We start from the raw sequence: 27,843 nt of genomic DNA, 5'->3' as shown, positions 1-27,843 counted from the left end.
GTGGTTAAGTTACAGAGTTGTAAACTTGATAGTTTCGTTTTCTGAAAATTTTCAATTTTTGCCAATTTTTAATAAAAAATTGACGATCTAACTCAAAAATTTGAAACCAACAGTCACTAGATTTTAAGTTTGTCTTTTAAATGCAACAAACCTCGTCAAATTTGGTGCAGTGGTTGCCGAGAAAAACGAATTCTCCTTTTACATGTATTTAGATAGGAGCACTTGAGCTAAAGCTTCCTCTTAAGCTCAGTATCGAAGCACGCCAACTATGCAGCCGACACGAGTGCATAATTTTGCCGCAACAATGCTCAATTACCGCGTGTCCGACGGCCAAGGCAATCCTGTAGGTTGGAGCCAATCGATATATAGTAGCGCTCTGCGAAAATAGGAGGAGGGTTAGGAGCTGCGAAATAGGAGGAAGCGACGAGATCCGTTGAGAAACCAGCCGGTTCAAGTAGAAGCTCCCGTGAACATTTCGAGTTGTTCGTACAAATTATCGAGACTTCTGCGAATCTTCGAGACGCGCGCGCGCTGCCGGTTTCGATGTCTCTGCGGTGCTTCGGTATTCGGCAAACTGGAATGCGTCGTACGGACAGACGAAAAATTTGTACTTAAGAACATACCTGTACGACGTTTTTCGAGAAAAACTCTCCTAAATAGCGCACGAGAGGCTTTCGAACGCGAGCCTTCTGCTCGCGTTTCGGCGAGAATCGATCGAGTTGCGAAAAACGCTGTAACGCGTTCTCGAGTACACAGTGAAAAAAAGAAAAGAGTGGCTATAAGTCAGGCGCAGAAGCTGCCGGAGCAGATTGCTAATTAAGGTGGACACTTCTCCTGAAAGAGACACCATAACGGTCACCGTCCTTGTGGAAAACGAAGACGTACTATAACGCGAAATGTTAACGCGTTCCCCCTGTACCGAGAAAGAAAAGAAGAAACGAAGCAAGAAGAAATGAAGCTGCCGCGCTGGTCCACTGCGTCAATCTGCTGAACAAGTGGAAACAACACGGGCGTCCTTCGGAGATAACGAAGAGAGACGAGACCTTAATTACGAAGAAGCTATCCTCTTTGACGACTCGTATACCAATATCGTGTACACACCGTATCAAAATAAGTTCTGTGAGAATGTTGGCAACCAATAAACAGTATAATAATAATAATAATAATAATAATAATAATAATAATAATAATAATAATAATAATAATAATAATAATAATAATAATAATAATAATAGCAACAAACTAAATAAAATTTTAGTAAATGAAGCAAATGCCAGGAAAGAAAGCATACTGTATGCATTAATATGCGCCATTTAGCGTACACGCGGAAACACCTTCCCTTCCCCCAACGCAAGAAGGAAAGAAAGACGCAACGCTTTCCCCCCAATCTCTTCTGCGGCTTAATCTGCACGCCAGCACAAGCTGTCACGAGACCACAAGATGGTGCTGGCACATGTGCTCTAAAACGTTCAGAGTATATGTAAGGCGAAGCGAGTAATCAGGCCGAGGGAAGTTATCAATATGCAGCTGTACCCGCCTCTGCGATGCTGCATTTGAAGCGGACAGACGAAAAAAAAAAAAAAATCACCTGCACGATTTCGCGATGCGCTATATCTTCTAATACTAAACATGTCTCGCGGAATCGAAGTCGGAAGAACTCCTGTCGCAGCGGCGTCCTGTATCTCGCATCTCGCTGCATAGTAGCGTGCAGTGTTATGGAAGATGCAGATGCGCTGACACCGACCTGCAAGCGGGAAAGCCTGAACTCCCGCTTCCCCGGAATGCGACGATGGTCGTTTTTATAATTTCTTTTTCTTCAAGTTCTCACATGTTTTTTTTTTTTCCTTTTTTTTTTTTTTGTAGGGGGCGGGGGTAGGATAATCGGGTTTCGGTCTTCCTCGTGTGTAAAGCACAAGTGCAGGCGGGAGTACTAATTCTCCATGACGGGAGCCAGAATCGGGCCCTCTTCGTCACTCCCGAGATCGGAAGTCTCCTCTCGGAGTGTACGTCTTCCGTCTCGTACCGTAATTATTCAGTGGACAGCATGCGGGCCCCGCGATGGATTCCACTACACGTCCAACTCTTTAGGCCATTTCGGATGGTGTCGGCTTTTAAAAACAAACTTTTCGCCTGCTTGTGTCGTGTAGTTGGACCACTATGGACCAAGCAGCACTGAAAAAGAAAGGAGGAAAGGAAAAGAAGGAACGCAATAAAGAAAGTAAGGCAAAATAAAGCGTGCAAGTAATGTTATGCACTCAGGTAAGCAACGATGAGTGAAAATTGAGTCAGGTCAGGATAGATTGCATGAGACAGGGCACATTTAAGATGGAAGACGGTACCAGGCTACCACCAAGGTAAACATAACAAGCTTGCGCCACCACCGCTGGGAATGCTCGCATCCCCATCGCCATCGTGATCCCCTGCCTTGCTTCCTCGCTCTCGTATTTGTCTTGATATGTTAATCGGTGTAGAGGACTTGGCACAAATTTATGACAGTTTACGCTACTCAGTATACAGCAAGCGCAGAAGAAAAAAAAAGCACTGCTTAGAACCACTCGCTTTTTAAGCTTTCCAGCATAAAGGCAAGTGCATTGGCTAACCCATTCATCTATGCAGCAGGCATGTGTACAGAAAAGAGAGAGAGAAAGATAAAAGCTTCACTGACATGCCGGAGATGTTAGCCTGGCTGATCCCCTGGCAAGTCCCTCCAGCTTCTGGGTGATAATTATATGTGATATATGCAGTGATCACATAGACACGTTAAGCACCCACAATCGTTTGATATGCAGAGGAGGCAATCGCACCGAACATGTTGCAGGTCTTCGTTGATCCTCATAATCAATGTCTTCTGTATTCTTTCCACACCCTTTCCCCTTCCCCCAACGCCGGACAGCAGGTCAGAACATTGATTCAGGTTGACCTCTCAGCTTTTCTATCATAATCTATCTATCTATCTATCTATCTATCTATCTATCTATCTATCTATCTATCTATCTATCTATCTATCTATCTATCTATCTATCTATCTATCTATCTATCTATCTATCTATCTATCTATCTATCTATCTATCTATCTATCTATCTATCTATCTATCTATCTATCTATCTATCTATCAGGGGCGTTGCACAGATGCAGAGCAGATTGCAGAGTCCGTCAGTTGAATCTAGCACTTGGGAGTAGTTCGTGTAGGCCGCATCGACTCTGATGGGGTGAAGGCGTGTTTGGTCGTTCCTTTTCGAGGTCGCGCGAAATGTTGGAACCACAAGATGGGTATGTTTTTACACAGGGTCCATTTGCGTGTCACAGTTTGCATCTCTCGATAGGGATCGCGTTAAACGCCAACGGAAAAAGTCAGACGCACATTGCTGGTATGTGGAGTGGCGTAGACTATGTCGTTGTTGTAAGGACATTGCAAGGACAGGAGGCATTGTAAGGATTCAGCGTTGGCAGAGCGGAGTGCGGCTGAACAAGCATGTAATATATTGCTCGACTATTGTTGCTTGGGCCACTGTACGGCGCATCATTACGGCCATCAGCTCTGAAAACTTTATTAACCTTATTTGCTTAAATTGGCATTGTGCCTCCGTGTTAGCATTTGGTAGGTTCCTGTGCGTTTCTAAAATTTTTGCAATGATTCGGTTGACTTGGTTGGTGTGAGTTTAGTTACAGAGAGTGCAGAACTTACCGTGTTGTTGCTCTTTTTCTATATATATTGACTGTTTAGACATGTTTGAGAAATGGGCTTTGTTTCTGGGACGTTTTTTTCATCGTCTCATGTTCTAATGCTTTGAGGATTGGAGAATTTCATCCAAATAAATTATTGAGTCGCTGTTTTCACTTCGAAGAGTGTGACGCCAACGGCCCTGGCGGTTTCCTAGCGGCCAGAGCTGGCTGCAGCCTAAATATTACGTCAGTTGTTCGGTGAACCACTCTTGAGCTATGATTAGCCGGTCCGTATGCTCCCCATTTTTTCCCCTATATTTTCTATGAACATCTTCATGTTTCAGCCGTGTTTTACATTTCCAAAGTACCTTTACGTGAAAGTGGAGATTCTACATATAATTGTAAACCATTCAGGCAAAATCTTTTCTTTCTTCTTTTGAACAATACAATAGCGTTTTCGAATTGGCCTGTGGCGTATAGCACAATTGGATCTAGTCACTGAGCGGGCTTACTCGAAGAGGCGGACTTTTACTTATGCGAGAAACCAAAATACACGATAGACTAATTCACAAATTTCACTAATCAACCTTTTAGGTAATTAAGTGCAGCCACACATTGAAATTCATGAATTGAAGACAGTGAGTTCTCAAGGCGAGATCGACTTGAAACGAATCTTTAAAATTTTATTGCACCAGCTTTAAGGGTAGCGCCGTCAGACTCGCAGTAAACTTTCCCCTGTTGTTTAACATTTTTTTATGCAAAAGTAGTGTTACCGCAAAATTTCATAATGCATATCTCCATAGCGGTGTCATCCTGAGAAGCCATTCCAGGGGGGAGACGATACCTCTTGCGAACTCACCAGCTATACACTTCATAAATTGCAATAAGTGGCATAAAATAATTAATTCGGGGAATAATTAGCAAGACTTTGGGTATTCAGTCGATTTATGTATTTCAATTCATTTCAATGTCCGCGCTGTAGAGTAGTCCTACTCAAAAAGAGTACACTTCTGGTACATGTCACAGGTAGTTTCTTTTTAACTTCTTTTAAGTACAGAAAAAGAAGAAGAAAATGCACCCTGTGTAAACAGACTTGTGTGGGCACCTCACAAGTGTCGATGCGGTGAATGTTCAGAAATAGCTTGTAGGCCGTCCTTACGGTGCTCGCGGTAACGCTATTTTTGGGCTTCTGACTTACACTCACGTGTGTACGCTGCTCAATATTATTTTCCATCCGCTGCTTTATCATTTTTTTTTACCACTTCTCTGAGTATATAGTGAACTAGAAGTTATGGGACAGCCGGATGCGAGGTCTACCTTCCCATTTTGCTTCATTCACTGAAAATAAAAAGAATCGTTTATCAGTAGGTGTGCGCCAATATTGAAAATTACGAATACGAATCGAATACTCGATTCGTATTCGATTACAGAAATCGCTATTCGACATTGTCGAATATTCGCCTTTTTCTTCGTATATGCGACGGATAACAAAACTTTTTGCGGTCTCCCAGGAGACAGAACGGAAAAAGTGAGGAACGTTTATAATGGTTTGGCTCAACCCCGCCCCCTCCCCCTCCCATACTGTAAAATATAAAATAATTTACATCCTTAAAGGGAATAATGGTGTAACTCGGTCTTTAACTCACACCCTTACATCCAAAAATGGGTGCAAAAGCTTGAGTTATAGAAAAAAATTTACAAGCTTATTTACTTTTAAGGGCGTAAGTTACCGGACAGGCAACTTCCGCCTAATAATTGTTAGTCTTTTAATACGGCGCTTCACTTTCAGACAGCGTACATGCGAATTTGTTGTCTCAACACGGGCAAAGCAATTCATTATACGCAAATTCGCCCTCCGTTTCCATCCATCAATACAATGTGCTGTGCTGTAGTATCCCGCTTCTCTCCTTGAACGAACTCAACACTCTACGCACGTCTGTATGACGCAATGCTGTTCCCTATTGTTTTCGATTACTGTCATAGCCAAGGTGCACCAGATCATTACAAGTACTAGTTTAACCTTTACAAGCTGCTCAATTGACCCGACGTCCATCTGCGAATGGCGTATTGCTTGCACTTAAATCTCCTTGTACATAAGCCCATGTAAATAGTTTCAATAAGACTTCTTTTCCTACCAAGGAGGCTTAGCGGCCTTTACATCTCACTGCATTTAGGAATAACATATATATGATTCAATATACACGGATCGCCTTTCTGCAACGTTCGCGTTCGATTCAATTTCGAAAAATGTCGCCGTTCGAACACCCCCTTTTTTAATTCTGTACAGCAAAATGTATGCGGGTGTCACTCGATCTCAGCTACTAAAGCGCTGCGCGGTACTGTAGCGAAAGACGGTACGCGGACACGCTGGCGCCAGCTAGAACTTCCCGCTCCAGAACGCAGCAGCTCGGACGGCAAACTTTCTCGGAAATTAATGAGTCCCTTGAACGGTGCAGAAGGATACGAAGCTTGAAGGCCCAGTGGTGCCGCGATTTGAATTGAAACTTAGTAGCATCCCAGTTTAAAACTGCGACGACGTTCTCGCTAACCCGTGTACAGCTTAACGAGCCGTACCCTTTATCAAATCATGGCGCAGTTAGCAAAACTGTGCCTTGCCCTTGCTGTTAGTGTACTCGCTGCTCCTTTCATAGCGTTTACTTCGCCAATGCCAGGAAGAGGCACAATTGAGTTATTTGTTTTTCCTTTAAACAGATGAAAATATACCGGATTGACGAAGAGAAGGCATGGTTATTATGCACGTTCATGCGTTTACAGATTCAGCTGCAGGATTGTACCCCGTTCGTCCACGAGAAGTTTACTTGGCTCATCAAACGGGAACACGAGGTGTCTTTAAATTCAGTGACTTAAAGGACCGGTACCCATTAACCGATAGGACAACCCAGTTTTTTTGTAGGCCTAATTCCAAAATCTGATCCTCTAAGTTTTTTTAAAAAAGATTAAATGTATCAAGCGTCATTCAAATTTGTTAGGTGGTTTCCTGATAAGAGCCTGCCAAGAAGTAAAGGTTATCTAAATACATGTGAACGCTGAAGTCCCCTTAACATCTATGTGAATGTGCAGCCATAGCTTATTCTAAGCAAGTGCTTTAATGAGCACCTTAGGAGCAGGAACATCAAATCTAACCGAAGGTAAATGGCATAACTTTGTTTAAGAAATGTATCCATGGACGTTTCGCTTTCCCCCAAGCGTTTCTCCAAGTTATCTGCCTGCCACGTCGCCGCCCTTGCGAATGTGGCTCGCAGCGAATCCTCGAGAGAAAGAACAGGACAAAACAATCGAGCTCGAAACACGTGACTCTCTTCTCGTCGCATTCGTGCCTCACGCGCGCTTTTCGGGTTCGTCGCCCCGGAAACAGGAAACAAACTTCACAAGACTGTTACACGTCGCGTCAACAAAGTTCTTGCACGACAATTACGTAAGCTCGGGGGGGAGGGGGGGGGGGCTACATGTTTTTTCGACCCAAACTCGATGCCTAAACGTATCGCCCAATCTCACGCCACCGACGAACTCTCCGATCGAGATGGAACGTATTCATTCCTACTTCTTCGCGCGCATTCTTTCTTCAACTTCCTCTATACGGGCGACGCCGCAAGGGCCAGGCGTCGGCTGTGTATACTTGCTCGAGGAGTCGCGGCCGCCCAATCTCGTAGTACACGTCCTCGAGACGAAGGCGTAACAGACGACGACCGCTTGGAGCGTAACAGCTCGGTCACCGTTACGCACACCGACGCCGCGGGGTACACCGTCTCCGGCATCGAGGGACAACGCGTGCGTGCACGTGCCGCTCGAGAGCAGTCGGCGCAGAAAGCGCTGGCGCCGCGAGCGTGTATTTATAAACACCGGCGGTTCCCTCGCTCGGCTGGCGCACCGGCAGGCCGTGCAGAGACTACCCGCAGCGCCGGCTTCGGCCAAGCGAACGAAAGTGAACGGCTCCGAGAAAGTGCGCGAGCGGTAACGACGACGGGTGAGCGTGCCACGCACACACTCGCAGACAAACACACACACACAAACACACGTGCGCGCCGAAACGGCGAACGCCGTGGCCGGACGGGCGGCGAGATGCGGTGGGTCAGCGTCGGTGGAAGCGGCGACGAGACCTCCTCACCCAACTCCACTTTCAGACGAGGCCCCCCCGCCCCCCCCCCCCCCCCTGGCCGAAAAGAAGGATCCTTTTCCTACTTCCTGGCGGCGTTCCGGGTTTGCGTCCTGCCCTCCTCCTCGCTTCATCTCCGGCTTCCTCCTCTCCCACGTCTTTTCCGATTCCTCGCAGCCTGTTCGCCGGGACGTCAATTCCGTTTCTCTCGGTGCTGGGTCGGGCTTACGAACCCCGTTACTTAGTGCCTGCTTTTTTTCATTCTTCCGCTCGCGCTTCCTTCTACTTCGGTGCCGGGGCTCGTGGTAACCTGTCGGATCGACGCCACGCCTAGGATCTGTGCCGTAAAGAGAGACTCCCTCCCCCTTCCAACGCCCCCCTTTCCCCCCCGTCGAGTCCTTTCGTGGTTCCGGCAGTGTAGTGCGGACGTACCGTGGATGTGGGCACGACTCGCGCGTCGCTCAAGGTGTGCACGAGGAAAAAAGACGAAAGTGCCCGAAGAAGGACGGTTCCTGGCATCTGAGTGCAGCCTGGCGACCGACCCAACGTTCGGCGGGAAGGAGCGGCACATCGACGGCTTCATTGGGTGTCTTCGCCATACACCTGGCTGAAGTCAGCAACGGAGCCAGCACCGGAGCCAGCACCGGAGTCAGCACCGGAGTCAGCACCGGAGTCAGCACCGAAGTCAGGAGCGGAATCCACACCGGAGTTCACGGCGGAGTCGACACCATAGTCCACATCGAGGTTCACCCCGAAGTCCATATCGAAGTCAACGCTGAAGCCACATCTTCACCGAACGTCGTTACAAATTCAGCGCGGGAGCCAGTAGTGAAATCTACACAGAGTCCACGCCCCCGTCATCGACCATACTCTCGAGTAATCGGCTGAACTGGGATTCGGCTCCTGCACAACTTGTCTTCAACCGAGCACCTAGATTCTACAGCAGCCCGAAGTGTCTTCTCAAACCGACTTGAAGCGAAGGCAGTGACGGACGTTCAACCTGAAGTTTCAAAATTCCAAATCGAAACTTCCAGAAGCTCACGACGTGAATGATCGTTGCGGATAGTTCCTTCTTCCCTGTTTTCAAACTCGTCACTGGAAGCGAAAAGCGCTAACGGATCGCGGAACTTCGATGTGTCTTCGCGTCGTTTCTGAAGGCCGTCACCCACGAGACGCCTGAAGTAACGTTAAAGTGGTGGGAAAAGGAAGTTTTCAGCGCGAGACTCTCCTGCTCATCGGTTTTCGTTTCGAACATCGCCACCCGAACGCTCGATATTTCCGACTCTTCGCTTCACTGGACTCGCCGTGAAGGTGGGACAAGTTGACGCATCGCCGGCAAAGTCCAAGTGGGATATGAGACCGTGTAGTACAAGAGGCCATTTCCTTCCTCTACGGTTAACTTTACTGTCTCTATTCATTCGCTCCACTAGAGATCGTCGTTGTATTATTCCAGGCAGCTCTTACGCATAGGTAATTGTCGTCTTTTGCGTTCCGCTCCTGTTTGTAGAACGCCGACTTCGAAGCGCCGAATCCTTCTGACCCCGCCAAGACAGCCACCTGTCCGCAACAAGCATCTATCTTGCTCGAACATCCCATCCCGTCTTCGTAACACTAGCACGAGAAGCTCGCAGTCATGGATCTCTTCGCCCAAAGGATCAGCGATCCGTCGCAGCTGGATTACTGCCCCGCTGAAGACTTCGTCCGTGAGGTGGGTGGCTTGCTTTGTCTTTTTAACCTTTTTAAGCGTCATATATTTGTATTGAAGGAGAAGGGATTGGGGAGTTCTGAAAGCCAGACTGCGGGGGCTGTGCTAATGCCAGCAAAAGCTGTAGGAGTCACATAGCAGATATTTTGAGGCAAGTGGGAGTAAGCAGCCCTGTGTCAGCAGCGTATGATTGTGGTCGCACTCTAGAAAAGGGGAGTCTTCGCGGGTCCACTTTGAGGGAGTAAGTGTTCATCGCGTGAAAGGTTGCAGTCAACTCCAACTTTTCAGAGTTCTTGTACTCTACGATGGAGCACGCTGACTCCGCCTGGGCCCAAACGGAGTGAATTAACTTCGTTTCGAGCGCTGCGATTGCTCACGAAAATGGTGTTAATCGTGTGTAACGCAAGTGATCTCAAGACTGGAGTAAACAGCACACCATCTGTGGCAAAGTGCAAAGTCCACGATTCACTGTATAAGCATTCTAACCGAAATGCAAGACCAGCTCATGTTGTGACGAGTGACTTTTTGCGCCTAGTAAACAACAAAAAAAGAAACAGAAAAGAAATCCTCATAATCTTGCGGAACCTGATCACATTTGTGAAGTCGTAAACTTGCAGTTCGACCTTGTAAGTAATGGATGGGGAAGTAGTGTTGAGTTGGGATGATGGACGAAATTAAGTAAACTGGGGCTTGACACAATAGCGAAAGAGAGCGGATGAATGTAAGCAACTCACTGCGTATGAATTGGCGGAGTAGTTTAATGTCAAGATACCCCCTGCCGAAACTTCCACGTTAATCTTCATACACCTTAACCCAGAAGTCACGCGCGACTATTATTAATAACCACAGGATGAACTTTGACCGTCAGTCAGATTCCTCAACTTGTAGCTAATCAAAGTACCGCGAGCACTTACAGCACATATCGCATCCACCCGCATCGGAACAAGGAACAACGGGGATCGAACCCGGGACTTCGTGCGCTCAACAGCAGCATGCAGCACAGGACGCCAAAGCCAGCTCAGCCACACATCGGCGGTGTAGCGCTATTACGCAACATCCACCGACAGTCGCTTCGCAAAAGGTTGCGAAAGAGTTACGTTTATCGCTACATTGCGTGAGGCTAAACAAATTTCCCCGATACAATCACTTCCCCAAACAGACGCGGTTATTTCATCTCGCTTCCGAACTTTTCCTTAACGCTGACCGCGCCTTCGATGCTTTCTCACTCTAATCGCTCCACATCTCCGCCGGGCCCTGCCGTTCGAAGGCGCCCCGGTCTATCGCTTTCTTTATTTCCTCCTAACGTAACACCTAAGCGACGTGCTTGGCCTGTTAAAAACAGCTCGCATCCGCGACCCAAGATTCGTCCGTCTGAGTCAGCACCCAGGCACGCGCCTGCAACGCTGGGCTCGTAGCCCCATACAGAATTATTATACGCACGACCGAATGCGGAAACACGCGAGCACGGGGTTGAAATGGAAACGACGCACTACGTATTCCGCTTAAACGCTTACGTGTGTACAGTATGTAGGTCACGCAAGTCGTCTTCCTCGTTGCGAGCGAATGATTTCTTCCGCGGCGCCCTGGCAACGCGAATCGTTCCGAAAATGGTTTGTCGAGACTGGAATTTCGTGATGTGCCGTTTTGGGGTTCTGCATAGGGTGTGTCAATTCAGTGAGGAAAATACGCATGTAGGCGGTCGCGCTTACTCGTACATTGCGAATAATCGCGAATGCGAATTATATACTCGTAATCGTGAATCTACATTAAGGGTCTCGCGGGATGAGGAAGAGACACATGCATAGCGCCGAGAGCGTGTGAATTCAAACTGCTGCCGTTGTGGCCTCAGCACGTGACTCATATTCACGAGGAGGAAGGGCCGCATTGAAGGTGGTGACATCTAGACTACCGAGTTTGAGTTTCAACCTGAGTTTGAGTTTAATTTCACCGCAATCATATTACATTTCTCTGACACACCGAGCAACACATTTGTCCTTCTCCTTGACAAGGAAGCATGAAAGGAACAAATAATCAAAAAGGAAACATAGGGTGACATAAATACGAGGTAAGCTTGAGTGATAGGTGCATCACACCCCCCCTCCCTGCCACACACACACGCACAAAATTAAATAGACCAAGATCCGCACCTTTAGATGCGTAACCTTTCTGTTGCTTCAAGCACTTACCAGAACTGTCAATGGACTTGTGGCTGGTGCTCAAGTGATTTTTGTCGTAGCTGTCGTTATCGTTGCTGTATTTCGTTTGAAAAACAGAGAAAGAAGTTCACGCAGAAACTCCTCGAAGAGTTGTCTAAGTATGCGCAGAGTCCTTCCAAAAACACGGAAGGTCTCTGGTATGCGTAAGCGTTGCGCTACTTGCTCATCTCCACACGGCCCGGTGTCATTATCAATGTCATGAAACTCGATGCGACCACTACAAATGACAGCGCTGCGGCGACACGAACTGCTGAGGAGGGCGGGCGCAAGGCGAATTGATGACGCAAGCAAACGACTGCAGGTGGCGGCGCCAGGTCCGCCGACCACGTTTAGCGCCTTATCCACGCGCGTCGAACCATTATCAACCGTGACCAACCGTACTCCGGCGGCGACTGCGTGTGGCGCGGCCGCACAGTCCCTGTGCTTAAAGCGACATGCGATGGGGACAGAGTACGCCGAGCGCTGATAGCTTCGTGTGCGCTGTGCTCTCGCCGCTAAGTTCGCGTTGACGCGAGAGGCAGCGCGAAGGTCGATTCCTTCGCTGCTGTGGGCCCTATCTTGAAAGCGAACATTTTACGGGACGGACGGACAGGTTTCCTAGTTGGGCAGGCAGAGCTTACGCATTGAAACACAATAGAAAGACAAAGCTCTTTAGAGCCGGTGAACCCAATGTACCAGTTATAGCACTTTCAGGCCGGAATAATGAAAGGGAAGAGAAATCAATTGATTGATATATTGATGAATCAGTCAACTGACTGATAAAGAGAAAGCAAGGAAAGTTAGTAACAAGCATTAAACACACGAACACAAGTCACGATCACAAAGACAAAAAGAAAGAAAGCAACGCAGCCTCTTAACTGACGTTAGTTGGAAAATTTACCCATCACGTCGCGAAATGAAAAGGTATCATGAGAGTGCATGCCCATCACATGCCACCGGCTGTGCGCATCACGTAGCCGCTGACGGAGATAAATTATTCGACAGCGTGATTGACACGTTACTCTACGAGCTACTCCCCCACCCCCGCTGTTTTATTTTTCTATTTCAACATGCATCTTATATTCGTAACATTTCGTAACTTGTATACTTTTCCAAGTTTCCTCGTTATCTTAATGGTTCGTGCCAAAGACATTGCAGCGCGTACGCAAATGTTTTGTCGGTGTAATCATACTTCTTCTGACTTTCTGCGTTAGCTTCGTAATTCGTCATTTCAGAAGCCGTAACAGCGAGCATGTCAAAGCTTTGTTGTTTTAATAAGCTTGCCCTCCGGATCTTGCTTTGCTTCACCTCCTCCCCCCTCCCTCCCCCCCCCGCCTTGCTGTTGCACTTGCATTCGCTAGGAACGACGGAAGGTAACTGCATATTTAGTAGATTTACTGATTTTGGCCGCGACGAGTAACACAATATACGGAACTTTCATATTCTTTACTAAAACGCGCGTAGGCGCAATGTTTACTAGCCGTGCAGCCAATGCCTGATAATGTTCCAACGCGTTGTACTCTAATTTTTTAAGAGATAAAACGCTAAAGATATTTATTTTTCAGTCTTGCGTCATCCCTCCGCGAGCACACACGCACGTATAATGGAGGAACTCCCTTCTTTCTTTGCTCCTTTCTTTTTTCATTATTCCTTCCTTTCTTATTTCATTCATTCTTTCTTTTTTCATTAATTGAGTCTTTCTTTCTTTCTTTGCCGGCCACCGTAGATCAGTAGATATGGCGTTGTGCAGCCGAAAACGAGGTCGGGGATTGGACTCCCGGCCGCGGAGGCGACCTCCTATAGGGGACATAACACACGCGCACCATAATTTGGGGGCTCGTTAACGAAATCCCAGATGATCAAAACTGAACCAGACACCTCCAGGTATTACACCGCGTCCCCCATAAACCATGCCATGCAGTTTTGGGATCGTTAAGCTCCACAATTTAAATGAATGAATGAATGAATGAATGAATGAATGAATGAATGAATGAATGAATGAATGAATGAATGAATGAATGACAGGATTGCTGATTAGCCTAAGTACGAGAATTGATGGGAGGGGCATAAAGAGGCTGAAAAAATAACAGTAATAATACAAAATAATAGTGAACAAAGGTGGGAGTAATAAAATTTAAAAAAGAGATAGCGAGAGGGGATAAACTCTTCCCTTCTTTTTGTCGAGCGTAACTACAAAGAAACAAATGCAGCGAATCCGTCGCCAAAGCAGGAATGTTGCGACTCTCTATTAGAAAGTGAACCACGCAGACACCGTAGTAATAAGACGAAGTAACGACAAACAAAGGAGCGTGACAACGTATTACGTCGACAACCTTCTGCGTGTACGGCGCTATACGAAGGACCTTCTCCACGACACCGAATTACTTCGTCGTGACACGCAACGACGACCTCTCGTTTTTCGCATGCGCAAAAACTTTCCTCGCCAGATTCACGCCACATTTCCTCACGTTGGTTCCAGTTCCTTCGCTCGTCTTCCTCGTAACTTCCTGCGGTTTCTGCTTTCCAGGCAGGCGTCTGCGCAAAAGAAGCTAGCATGCACGGCGTGTGGTGACGCACTGTAAGACGTAACAAGTGGCTGGCTTCCTCGAAGCTGCCGCTTGGCGGAGTGTGATTCGCCCCGCTCTGATAATCCGTCGCTCCTTGCGGCTGAAGTGGCGTGGTGTTTGTTGTTTTCCGGCCTCAGCCGCTGTTTGTTGCTCGCTGATGCACTGTGTATGTATGTATGCGCATGTTTATTACGTTTCCGGCTACGCGAACAGCGGCGATGATGACCCACGGGGACAAAAACATTGCCCCGTTGGCAGGGGAGACGAGCGTATGCTACAGCGAAGAACTAAAAATAACCCGAGAAACAGACACCGTATTATTCGGCCCTGGAAATATTTTCACGAACACGGTAACAATGTTTGCACGCTTGAGGATGCTATAGTTTGTCCCTTACCCGTAAAGATTTTAAAAAAATTCCACGACAACGAGCTCACGCCCCACCTGCGATGAGAAAAGCCATATTGTTCCAAACTTTTGTACGAACTCTGACCACCTTGTATATGCATCGAAATATCTAACGCGATAGTTTGACAGTTATAGTTATGAACGTCTACTTACTGCTTCATAATTTTGTCGATCGTGTTGTCCGACTTCGTGTGGTAGGATTTACTTTCCTCAGAAAGTTGGCGAAAGAAATATAAAACTTCATTTCTCCCCGTGAACCAATAAATCTTACCACATTAGGGACATGGGACAAAACAGCACACTTAACGCTGTCAAAAAAAAATATTACTCTTATAACACTTTGGTTTTCTTGAACCAACAGCGAACTCACCTCCCTGTGCGTGCTGAATGAAAATGCAACCTTGAAAGAATGCAAACAAAAAACTAATTCGGTATTGCTATATATAGCTTATGTGTGCATCAACTTCTCGCACCCTAACGTTGACAAACACAGATGGCTCAGATACTTTAGGTTCGGCTGAGTCATCCGGGCTACCGTCACGACACAGAGCGACGTCGACGGCGATGGACGACTACGTTCCCGCAGGGTCAACGACCGAGCACGACTCAATCGGCGGTGCTCGTGTGGGTAGCTTCGCTCGTACTACTGTCTCAGCCTCGCGATGGCTGTTTCGGACAGGCTAGCAAGGGCGACACCAGGAACGGCAAAGTCGCTTCATCTCGGACTGCCCACTCTGGAATCGAATTGTTCTGTCACTCGCCAATGCGGATTGAGGAAGTGGCACTGGCGGCGGTCAATTTGTCCCGCGGACGCGGCTTCCGCAAGAAGGGCCATATATATAGTTTGCTGCTGCTATAGATAGTTCGCTCATGCGCTTTCACTTAGGCTTAATGGATCAAGCACGAGAACGCGCCTAACATGGGAGTGCGGTGACGAACCGCTCTGCGTAGCCGTTTTCCAAGCTTGGTATAACTTCGCACGTACGTTTTGGAAGGCGAATTAGGGCGTTTTCCCAAAGGCGGGGGGAACAGAGAAACGAAACGAATAATTACAACCGTTTCCACTATTGCTCACTGCGTTTTTTTTAATTTTCATTAATATCCCTGGCGTACAGTGCATCTTTTTCCGCATAGACAAGTGTGCGTTCTGTACGCAAGACACGCTAGTCTATGTGGAAACGGGCTCCATCATGGGCGATGAAATATCGGAGATTCATAGCACCGCGCGATTGTGTATGTCGAAGCATCCATGCGCCCTCAGACAAAGAGAGCAAGATGGACGAATTTGTAGTCGTGGACAAGTTAATGCGTCCACCTTTTCAAACCGGATTAACTATACACGTACGTGTGTTTTATTCAGGCCAGAGTTGAACTAAATCAGGTTTAAATTGACTGATATCGAACGCCGCTAAATTAAATCTCTGCGCAAGTTAGAACTGAGCATTTACAGTACCCAGCAACTTCAGTTATCGGCCCCTTCCTCGCACGGGCGCTCAGACGATAATAACTTAGGATTGCTGCACGTTATTTATTCCGCCCCAGTGCTGTATAACCAACCAGTATTGCACGTGCGCCCGTTCCAAACCACCATCACTGTGTAGTAAACTTGTGTCGCAGACCTGCTGAGAGCCTCATAGAAACTGCAGAGCAGGCGTTCAGCTACTGATCCTCTGTCCCGGGGTGCCACTCTGAACATTGTCGAATTTGGCCACATTGCCAAATTCGCCATCTTGGCAGCTCTGATTGGCGAACAGGGCGGCTACGCGTCCTCTCTGACTGGCTCAAAGATGTCGCCCCTACGGAATTCGACAACATGGCAGAATTCGACGATGTCCACAATGACACTCCGGTTCACTGGCACCGTCGTTAAATCAAAGCAAAAAATAGGCGAATGTGTACAGGCAAAGCCATGCGGCGGCTTTCTAAACTTCCGCGCTCCAGACAGGACAACAAGGGGCAGAAGATCACTTGTTTATCTTAAAACAAGAACTATAGATCCAGCTCCGGCTAGTGCGCTATCTCCTACTGCACACTTGGGTGAGGGGAATGAAATAGGTATGGAACATGATGGCGAAAAAGAATAAAGATCAGAGTGCGTTGGCAATGAAACACTGTGGCACTTTGAACGCCTCCGGTTCGGTCCGGCATCGTGCGAAAATTGCGACATGAAACGCCATGTCGCAATTTTCGCACGATGCCGGACCGAACCGCTTAAGCGAGATGAACGCTTAAGCGCTGATCTCGTGGCATCTCGAACGCTTAAGCGCTCACGAAATGAACACCTCAACGCCTTAGCGTTCATCTCGTGGCATTCTTGGGCTCCACAACATTTAAGAACTTGCAGAAAAACTATACTTGAGGCAAAAAAAAATATATCAGATTACTTCTTTAACCTACCGTACCACGCCCACGCTGGTGAGCTGATTGAACAGACTGAAATTATACCTGTCGATAACCTCTATACACCATTAAATTATCTGAATAAAGGGAAAATCAGGGAAACAATAAATAAATAAATAAATAAATAAATATATAAATAAAGGGAAAATTATGTGTAGCAATCAGGCACGAAAGGAAATAAAATTGTCGTTTTCTGCATGATATTTCTCATGTGCAGCCAAACATTACGTTCCTAAATACGAGATAAAAAAATGTAGAAAGAGTAAACCCCAAAAAAGAAAATATTCCAAAGATAAATTGTCCTACATAATGCCTACATTACTTAGTAAGCGTCTGAAAGCTAGCATAGATCATCCACAGTATACAGCGATCGAGCTTAGAAAATGCCACATGTTAGGTTTTTAAACTACATTGGCCCCCCTTATTTGCTCTTGAGCACTGTCTGCTTATGAAACTAAGATATATTCGGTATTTCTTTTACAGTTTTGCTGTGTGTTGTTGTGTGTTGTTGGAATTGCCGTTGACTGTTTTGTACAAAGGTAGCTGTGGGCCTTTGTCAAGTTGCCTCTACGAAAAGCAGCTTTTACCTACAACTTGATTCATCAGTACAGGTTATTAGTATTATTGTTATTATGCCTTCACCACGTACTGCGCTTCATAGTAAAAGTGAATTATCGGTTCGTTGAAGAACAAGACTTTCTACAGTGCTTTGCGTAGCCAACACATCAATGGATGGATGGAAGGATGGATGCTATGACCGTCCCCTTTGCAACGGGGCGGTGGGTGGCGCCACCAAGCTCTTGCTATTACACTCTAAGAACAGTTTACACCCTTTGTAGTGCCCCTTCTGCCACACAACCATAATCGTCATCTGCCTTGATGCGGTTCCTTTCTTTAACGCTGCGAGCCCGGTACTTTCCAGTAACGAACGGCATGCGCGTTATCAGCATGATAGCATTTCCTGTCGGCAATGCTATCATGCTGATAACGCGCGTGCCGTTCGTTACTGGAAAGTACCGGGCTCGCAGCGTTAAAGAAAGGAAACGCATCAAGGCAGATGAAGATTATGGTTGTGTGGCAGAAGGGGCACTCCAAAGGGTGTAAACTGTTCTTAAACTGAGTGTATACTGCCTAATATCCTACCTAGGTTAAACAATGAAAAAGGAAAAAAAAAACACTATGAACTATCACGCCCAAATTTTTTGATCCCCTATATCTAACTGTGCTTTTGTACGTCTCCGCCTTTTGTCGTTTCCCGACTTTTCTTCCACCAATCCTCAAATAACTTTAAATACTGTGGCGCCATCTGGTAGGCAGAATTCGAAGAACTTTTGTGGCTGATCGGTGGCTTTTTAGGCCTAACAGAGTGAAAACAAACATCTGATCTCAATGGTAACGGCTAAATATATTGCTGATGTTAATGACGTCTGCCTAAGATTACGCTGAGCAAGCGCACATTCGGTTCCAAGAGAAGCGGATAGTCCGCTACCATGGGCTTACGCAATCGCGATACCAAGGCTCGGTATTTTGATTAAAAATTAAATTGTGGGGTTTTAAGTGCCAAAACCACGATCTGATTATGGGGCACGCCGTAGTGGGGGGGGGGGGGGGGGGCTCCTAAATAACACTGACCACCTGGGGTTCTTTAACGTGCACCCAATGCACGGTATATACACTGCAAAGTAATTTACACCCTTAAAATTGAAAAAAGGTGTAAATGTGTCTATAACTGACACCCTTAGGGTGTAAGTTATATAATTCACACCCTAAGGGTGGAGAAAAGACGGGGAATGCGGGAGATGGAAATTCAAGACGATGAGCAAAACGTGAACAAGGTGAATGCTGGAGCCAACGTTTCGACAAGTGTACTTGTCTTCTTCAAGAAAAGTGCACTTGAAGAAGACAAGTCCACTTGTCGTAACGTTGGCTCCAGCATTCACCTTGTCCACGTTTTGCTCACACCCTAAGGGTGTGAGTTATAGGCACATTTACACCCTTTCACTTTTAATGGTGTAAATTATTTTGCAGTGTACACGGGCGTTCTTGCGTTTCGACCCTCATCGAGATGCAGCCGCCGCGGCCGGCATCTGATCCCGCGATCTCTGTGCTTAGTATAGCGCGACGCCAAAGCCGCTTAGCAACCACGGCGGGCGTACAGTCAGTATTCTGTCGTCGGGCCTTGCTCACAGTTAAATGACCTAGCGAATTGCAGCCTGCCTCACACTTATAACGACTACTACAGTTTCTTTCTTTTCGGTACATTAGCTTAAAAGACGCGCGAAGCTGGCAAAATTCTTTTTCGGATTGTTTTGGCTATACCGGACGCGTTCGAAAACGCAGAGAAAACACTCGCAGAAACCGAACAAGATCCTTGAACATCTATGAGGGTTTCTAGCTAGGAGGACTTGCATTTAGAAATCGCTCCTCTGAATGCTTCTAAGTATTAACTTCCAGGAGGAAAACCTCACAAAAGTATCTTGTACTTTGTGCGGGTATCACACATCGCACTTTCGATCGCGATCAAGCCCGATTTGGATCAAACTTCTCGTTCGTGATTGGCTCCTTCGCGCAAAGCTGCGCGAGGCAGCCACTGGCATTCTAGAATTTCGATCCGGATTGGGGTTCATCGCTATCAAAAGTTCGCCGTGTGACACCGGTTTGAGTTACGTGTCATTACAAAGTTCTTTTGAACACTCTCGTAAGATTTATAGACGCTTTCAACGAGAATGCCCCGGGAGTTGGCATAATGCCCGCTATAGGTTGTGCAAATCGCGCGTGAGCCCTGCGCAAGAGCATCGCAAGAAGCTGCCGCGTGTCCCTATCTATTCCAGCGGCACAGTGCAGAGAGGATGGCTGATCGATTGAATGCATTCTACTGATGCGTCTGAATGTTCAGCGTGAGGATAGTTGGGATTCATTCAAGCATAAGCAAATAAAGGGTTCTCGCTTTCCCTCATGAAAACGTCTATACCAAGCTTGGAATGGTCAATTAAATCAAATGCTTTGATGTATAGTGTGCGAAGCGGAATACGAAGGTCTCATGTATTCTTTATTACGCTCTTGCCCAAAGTTTCGGTTTTCCTTTCAGTCCCTCGTCAGTGGCTGCATCATCTTTTTTTTTTTATTTTACCAGCTTGGCGGCCTTGACGGTGCGGTTTCTTCGTAGGCATCCTTGCACGGTCTCCGCTTCAATCATCAGAAAAGCGGCCGTCCCATACTCGGCTCTCGATTGGCTTTCGAGGTGGACGCTGACGTGAGGCTTCTCGGCAGACAGAGCCTCTGAATCGGGGATGCACATTCACACGCCTCCGCACAAGTGTTCTCCAAAAGCGCGGAGCATATTGCGCAGATGTCCGGGAGGGCTGCCAAATAGCCGCAACGCCCGAAGTCAACGGAGGGTTTAACTCCCTATATATGCAGACATTGAAACTGAAGCCTATTCAAGTGTGACAGTTTACAAGCTTGGGAGAAAAGGTGACCACGACATAGCATAAGAAGCCCCCTCTACCATAATACTATGCATCGCATGCGCTCGAACTCGTAACCACAGACCTTTCTTCATTTCAAGGGAACATAATCAAATGTAAAATCAGACAAAGTAGAATAATAGAGCATATATAGGCGTGCATGTAGGCATGTCACAAGCACATGAAGCCAACAGACAGTGACAACATATGGAAAGCAGAGGGGAAATAACTTGTTTATCTGCCAACTATAACCTGGCCGCATTCTACCTACCAACTAAGTTAACAAGCACACGGTGTCACGTAGGCACGGGTAAACATGAACAGCTAGATACCAATGGCGACCACGAAAACTCGCTGTGACAACGCCGGCGCGATGAAGAGCGCCGGCAGCTAAGAGCGATCGCTTCGTGCATGCCTCTCGCTTCACCGCGTTCTCCGACAACTGAGATCAAGCAAACAGCGAACAATATACTCGGTCTCACAAGTCGTCTGCAGCACTGTCGAAGGCACGAGGCGTTACACAGGCAACGCGCACAGCGCAACGCAGTTCCGGGCGTAACCGTGTTATTTTGGGCGGGATTGGAGTTTCTCTCCCGCGGTGATTCGGGCGTTCCACCGAACTCGGAAGGCGTCGTATGGCGCAGTGCGGCGCTGAAGCTGGTAGCGCCATCTATCTTGCGCTCCGCGAACAAACCGCTAAATGCGGTCTGTAGCGTTAGTCGTAAGCGCGTGGCCAGTAGCACAACACACATTCGCCGCGAGTGAAATAAGTAGGTTGACTCGTTCGTACCAGCTTCCTTAAATTTTTAAACCGATAAATAGTTACGTTGTCACAGGAACACCAGCGTATAAGCTTGGTATAATGTGGATATCAAGAAGTAAATGTATAGCCATGTGAAGTAATAAATAAACTGTCACGCAAAAAAAAATGAATATGGAGTGTGGTTGTTATATGGTGTAGCAAAGTATGGTTATTAGAAACGTTTTTCTTCCATTACATCGCAAGAAATCTCCCATCAGTCGAGGAGATGTGTGTCAGTGCCGCAGGAATCGCTCGAAAAGTTCGGTTAGTTAGCTTGAAACCTCTACGTAGCATCCTTATGACTACAAAGACAGATTTCAACGATAGCGAACACCGTCACCATCTTATTGGAACACCCACCTTGCACACGGGATGCTTGAAGTGTGTAACTGGTGTAGATGAAAAAAATAAAGGGGGGGGGGGGGGGGTTGTCGTCTCTCTGGCACCATCATGGACGTTCATCTGCGTACTCCGTGTACTGCACGGAACTGCGTGTGAAGACGGACCCGAAATCCGCGTTGCACGGCCGCGTCCTCAATCTGTCACACGCTTGACGTGCTCTAAAAGAGGAACCGACAGAGACGACGATGGACGACGACAGCGCGACAGTGTCCGCGGAGGATAAAAATAGAAAACGAGGAGTAAAAAAAACGAGAAAAAAAAAAGAATAAACGGCCTGCTGAACTCAACTGCTCCTTTCCTCCGTCATCTGCCTTCAAAGTTTGTCTCGACAACATTCGTTCTCTCTTTTTCTATATCTGCTTCGTGCGCGGGCGCGGGCTGTCGGAACAGTGACCCACTTCACACAGCAAGGCACAGAGGCAAGTGTGCGCGCCCCTGCGAAGTCGGATTAGATTCGCTGGTTAAGGTCCGGCTTCCGGTTCCGCGTTTGTAGAGAGAACAAGAAGCCGCGAACACCGTGGCCGCGAAGCAGCAGCTTCCTCTACCACACTTACGAGTTAGTGTATCCCGACAAATCACGATGCCCGTAAAGGGCATAATCGCTTTTCGAGTCTATTCGTTTCACTGACTGGTACGATACGAACGCGAAAAGGAAGTTGTTTAGCGAGCATTTCCTAGGGTGTATGCACCCTCCCAGATTTTGGTGACCTGCGTCTGTTGCTGCCGTGCCGAACAACGCTTGCAGAGAAAATAAAAGGAATCGCGTGTCTCATAGCAGGATCGAACCTTGGTCTTAATTACCTAACGTGCTTTAACGATTAGGCAACAACGGCTATAGCGTATGCCCACCTCGTTTGCCTAAGCAAATTATAGATATCTGAGACTGCTGACGCACGTGTCACTTCGCGTAGCAAGGCCCGCGCGAGAGGCTAAAGGCGCAGGGATCAAACACCGCCACCTAGATAGCGCAAGGCCTGTTCGCTCCCGTCCATGACGTCATGCTACTGGCCCGAGTGTCACAGAATCTAATGGGTATGCTCCCGAGTAAGTCGCGGTGATTTTGACGTCGCTGCCTTCGTCATGCCGGCTTTGGCAATGCAAATTTCGGGCCAGCAGCATGATGTCATGGATCGGAGTGAACAGGCCTTGTGCTATCCAGGTGGTGCTGGATCAAATGGGAAAATAATAGCCAACACTTGCCGCTGGATTTGGCGTCGTTCTTCCCTTCGCATGCATCCTCTCATCGGAATGCATCACAAACATCGACTTCGTCATCGTGACGTCACTGCGTCGACGTCTCACGGTGTGCGTTCGCAAGAACGCTGCTGGCTGTTTGCATTTTTGGCATCGCGTGAGAATAGCTTTGTGCATAAAACAGTACAATTAAATAATTCGAGGGTTTTATACGCGCCGAAAGCACAATCTCATTAGGAGGCGCGCCGTTAGTGGAGGACTACTAATTAATTTCGACCACCTGGGCTTTCTTTTTTTAACCTGCACCCGATGCACGGTACACACGGGCGTCTTATTAATTTTTATTTATTTTATGTATTTTTTTGCATTTCGCCGCCATCGAAATGCTCATGCATGCCGAAACCAGGATTCAATCCCGCGATCCCGTGCATAAACCTGAACACTGCATTATATTACACGTTGAATATAGGATGACAATAAGGAGACCTTACGCATTCAGTTTTATAGCATTTGTTTATGGCCACTTCGCGAAAGCTTCGCTTCGCGTAGACTCCAGCATGTGCATGGATCTGCGCAATTCTTTTGCTTAAGTACCACGGCTAGATGTCGAAATCAACAGCTCCAGGCACACCAAGCAAGTAGCCTGCCTCTTCATGTGCTTTGCCGCAGAAAGCGTTTTTCTTTTTTTTTTCCTAGTTAAGCACAAGGGGTGAAGATAAAACATCATGTGGTCAGTTGGCACGTACGTGTAGAAGCAGCATCATGGATTTTTCATGTCATCTCGCGGTTTACGAAGCACCACTTCACGGGTTTTTGCGTCGTCTGTGACGACGCAAAAACCCGTGAAGTGGTGCTTCGTGAAGTGGTGCTTCGTGAAGTGGTGCTTCTAGGGTTCAAATTATGGAGTACACTTTCTCTAAAACTCTCGGCACGAATCTGACGAAACAGCTTCTATGCAGCTCCGCACGTATCCGACTTAATATCCGGGATGAACACCTTACCTAATTTATTCCGACCTTATTTTGCAAAAGGATTGGAGGCAGCGTGCAATTTAATGTATACATGTAGAGAGAAACTTACTACAAGAGAAGAGCTGTGAGGTCGGCCTGAAGTACTATGTTCTAGCCTGCTACATAGCATTGGGTTAAGGGGGAAGGGTAAGGAGGTACAAGAAGAAAGGGAGAAAGCGAAGGCGATGGTGACATGAAGAGGAAATGTATGAATAACAAACATACTGCGAAAATTCCCGACACGCTTATTACAGTCGTATGTCAAGCGCAGTGCGTATTAAAATCCCACAATGGCCTTCATGGCTTGGAACGCGGAGTATACATTTTAGCCACAAACCTGAAAGAAAGCTTTCAGAAGGGGACCGGTTGTCGATGCTTTCCAAAGATCATTTCGTCTTTGCGCTATTCTATGTGTTATGTATTTCAATAGTTGGCTATGAGCTGAAGAATTATTTGTACTGAACTTGTCCGCTCGCAGCAGAATATCGTTGAGCACAACTTCCGCAGCCGATATCCAGATCGGTCACGGAGGATAGGCGCCATTGCGCCGCAGTTCCCGAGTCACGTGACGCTCGGACAGTCACTCGAATCTCCCCGGCGTTCAGCTGTATATACGACGTCATCGTGACTGACGCAGTGAGCGCCGGAAGCGGAGCACGGTTGGGGACCTAGATTTAATTTCACGTCCACTAGGAAAGTTGGAGTAGGAAATGAACCGGACATTGCCGAACGGACGAAGCTGTCTTTAAAGAAGAGAGACTCGGGCTTTCGAAATATAGGGAGTGAGGTTGAACTGTGTATAAGCGAAGCCTGTTTATTAACACAGCTGGGTGCACGCGAATACAGCAGGCTGAAACACAGCTTGCATGTATATAGGGGACTGTTCTCGCCCAGCCGTTTCCGTGAGAGAAGCGGAGGCAAATCTACGCAGGCAACAGATAAGACCTTTTTGCATCCGCGATGTGGCAGCAGCGCGTTCGTTATCCCAGATAACTTCCGGTCAGCTATTTTTTGACAGTACAGTTAGCCAGGAAAAAAATAAGTGTTTTGTAGCATATGGTATACTGTAGGCACATATTATTGATGTTTTCAGATATAAAGAACGTGCACCATGCATTGAACTGAAGCATGGACTCTTTTTTTTTTTTTACACTTAACATTACAGTTCACTTGTCAAACACCCCAAATCCCCAACGAAACTAGTGCCAGCTGGAGGGTCCTATAAATATATGGCATATTGTAACGTGTTCTTGCTGAGGGCGTAAATGTAACTCCCCCGGGAACTTCGTAAGCAAGACAAGCAAGGACAGGGGGCTGCAGGCTAATTCACTGGCGGTGCTTGCCGAGCGGTCAGTCTTCTGGGTCCCCTTAATTCCGTTATGAGAAAGAACTTCGTTAGGTCCGATATAACGTGTTGCGTTCGTCGTCGCATGTTGCCGTTGTTGCTGTGGCTGTCTTCGTGATCGTGGTCATTGTTGTTTAGCTGATTTGTTGGCACGTACTCATGACGGACGAATCGGAAACGAATGTACAAATACTACACGGCGTGACCTCCATTCTTCTCTCCTATTTACGTGAAATTTACTTGCAATCTCTGTGGCCCTCTGGGCGTTATACGAGGAGCGTACGTCGGAGCGTACGACGTACGGCGGAGCGTACGGCGAGCGTACGGCGGAGCGGAGCGTACGAGGAGCGTACGGCAACATCAAGCGTGAGTGACCTTACAACGCTCGGTTGACTCGATCGGAGAAAAAGTTTTAAGTTCACTCCCAGATGACGACTGTGTCTTAAAACATCTTTGATATTCATCCTTTCTGTCCGAAGCGAGGCTTCAAAGCTATAGCACTGGGTCTTGGTATAGAGAGCGGCTTCTTAACAACCTTGCACTTTATGTGTTTGTGTTCCTACTGCGTATGTTTGTCTGCCTACATCGAACGACAGACTGAACATTTGTTCGGTCTACTTGTAAAATGCCCAAACATGTGGAAATGCAACACCGCTATCTAATGCAGTTAATCCCGAGTCAGGGATGTTCGCCATGGCCTTACGTTCAGCTCTTCACCGCGCCTTATATGGGGTCGTCCCAGTCTACCGGCGTTTACAGGATGGCAGAGGCATTTTCGCTTTCCATACATGTTGTACTTTATCATTCTTTACCGTTCAGCTCCCTCTATTTCCCTCCCATATTTCTCGCAATTCGCTTCTTGATTTGTCGTTGCAGTTCTAGCTGACCGCTGTGTGAAGACGAACAAAACTTAAATGCTCCGTCCCAGCCGAACTTCTGCATCTTCTGATAGTAGACCCACGAAGTGTCTGACAAAGGCAGCCTTTATTACGGGTTTCAGGAGGGGGGAGTGTGTCGGTCTTTCTCTCTAAATTGGATTTCCCGCAATTCGCGTGTGTTGCGGAATCCGCTTGCGTCGCGGCATCGGGCAAGGCCCGAAACAGCACATACGGACGTCGAAGCGGTCACGTGACGCAAGCCTCAGCGACTTCCCAAAGAAGTCCTTCTCCATCCTCGTCCGAAGGGCGCGGTTGCGGCCGACCTCCCATAACGCAATCTCTGCAACCCTTGGCAAGCTTGCCCTTTCCCTCTTCTCCGCTTTACCGCCTTATCGTACGTCTGAGCTGCAAATGCGGTTTCCTTTTACAGCTAGGAAGTATGAATGAATGAATGAATGAATGAATGAATGAATGAATGAATGAATGAATGAATGAATGAATGAATTTATTTCTCATGTTTACAACAGTATCTAAAACCAGCCGTTGTTTAGTAAAGCGAGGCGACTAAAGCTCTCGGTGAGTGAATCAACGCAGCAAGCGTTCACATGATGTTCTAGACACCATGGTTGCTGTCCTACACTCGCAATTCACACAGCGCTGCTGTGTACGAGCGGACCAACATAGCACGCACCGTGTTGACTTCACCGCATTAAGCCACCATCGATGACGTCTGTGCATGTACACTTACTACGTGCACACATACAGATTACGTAAACACGCGCACTACCGGCGAAAGACTGGGATCCAAGGGCAAATAAATGGCTCAGATAAAGAACATCAAGCATGAAGGAAAGGATCTGACGCTTAGGCGGGACAGGCGCGTTTCCCACAGGTACAGGAACGTTGTTTTGTCCTGCACTGAGGCACAGCAGAGTTGCTATAGCGATTACGATAAGATAAATACAGTCATCTCCCCATCTCCACCCCCCCCCCCTTTTCTTTTTCGATAAAGGTTGCGGAGCCACGACTGGTGGACGTGGTGGCCGGCCGCCTACACGACGTCTCCCTGTACCAGCTGCTCGGCTGGGCCACCTCCTTCGTGGTCGCCGTGGTCGCCATGGTGTGCGTGGCGTGCAAGGTGTACAGCCGGCTCACCCTGGGCACGTGCACCTCCAACAAGGACATGACCGGCCGCACCGTGCTCATCACGGGAGCCAACGCCGGTATACGTCTCTACGTCCATTCAGCCGGTGCCGCTGCCTCGCGGCCGTGTCGGTGGTGGTATCGGTGCGGCAGGCTTAGGTTGGTTAACACGATCTTGAATTGTAGCGCGAAGTGACGCAGACAGAGACTAGAAGCAGACAGGACGAGCGCTCGTCTTGTCGGCTTCTAGTCTCCGTCTGTGGCACTGCGCGATATACAATTCAAGATCACGTTACCGTACCAACTCGCCCGACTTTCTATCCTTTTGCGCTAGGTTAGTTAGCCGCACGTTCAGGGCCAGTGATTGCTCCGTCTGAGCGCCTGTTTTCCGGTTTAGAAAGCTGCATCCCCTCGGCACCGCCGATTTCAGTATAGCTAGAAGACCGTTTTGCCGCGCATTGCAGATCGTGCAACTCTTATCGCGTATTCAAAGATTCAGCGATATTGTTTAAGCACAGAGATATCAGCTCACACGTGAGACTGGGTTTTTT

General features: G+C 47.5%; 2 protein-coding genes across 2 annotated transcripts in view; one reads left to right on the top strand and one right to left on the bottom strand.

The window, feature by feature from the left end:
• LOC142588103 (retinol dehydrogenase 14-like) overlaps nt 1–27,843 on the bottom strand; it is a 169,166-nt gene that overhangs the window by 85,743 nt on the left and 55,580 nt on the right. The gene's annotated exons all lie outside the window — the stretch shown is intronic.
• Nucleotides 8,023–27,843, top strand: part of LOC142588101 (retinol dehydrogenase 11-like) — a 35,678-nt gene continuing 15,857 nt past the window's right edge. The window contains exons 1-2 of the mRNA XM_075699567.1: nt 8,023–9,486; nt 27,162–27,372. Of these exons, the coding sequence (XP_075555682.1) occupies nt 9,412–9,486; nt 27,162–27,372 (286 nt within the window). The 5' untranslated portion in view covers nt 8,023–9,411. The remainder of the gene's footprint in view (nt 9,487–27,161; nt 27,373–27,843) is intronic.

Source organism: Dermacentor variabilis, chromosome 7 (assembly GCF_050947875.1).
Source record: "Dermacentor variabilis isolate Ectoservices chromosome 7, ASM5094787v1, whole genome shotgun sequence".
Taxonomy (NCBI): domain Eukaryota; kingdom Metazoa; phylum Arthropoda; class Arachnida; order Ixodida; family Ixodidae; genus Dermacentor; species Dermacentor variabilis.
Note: the sequence above shows the minus strand (reverse complement) of the source record. Positions and strands in the feature narration are given on the sequence as shown.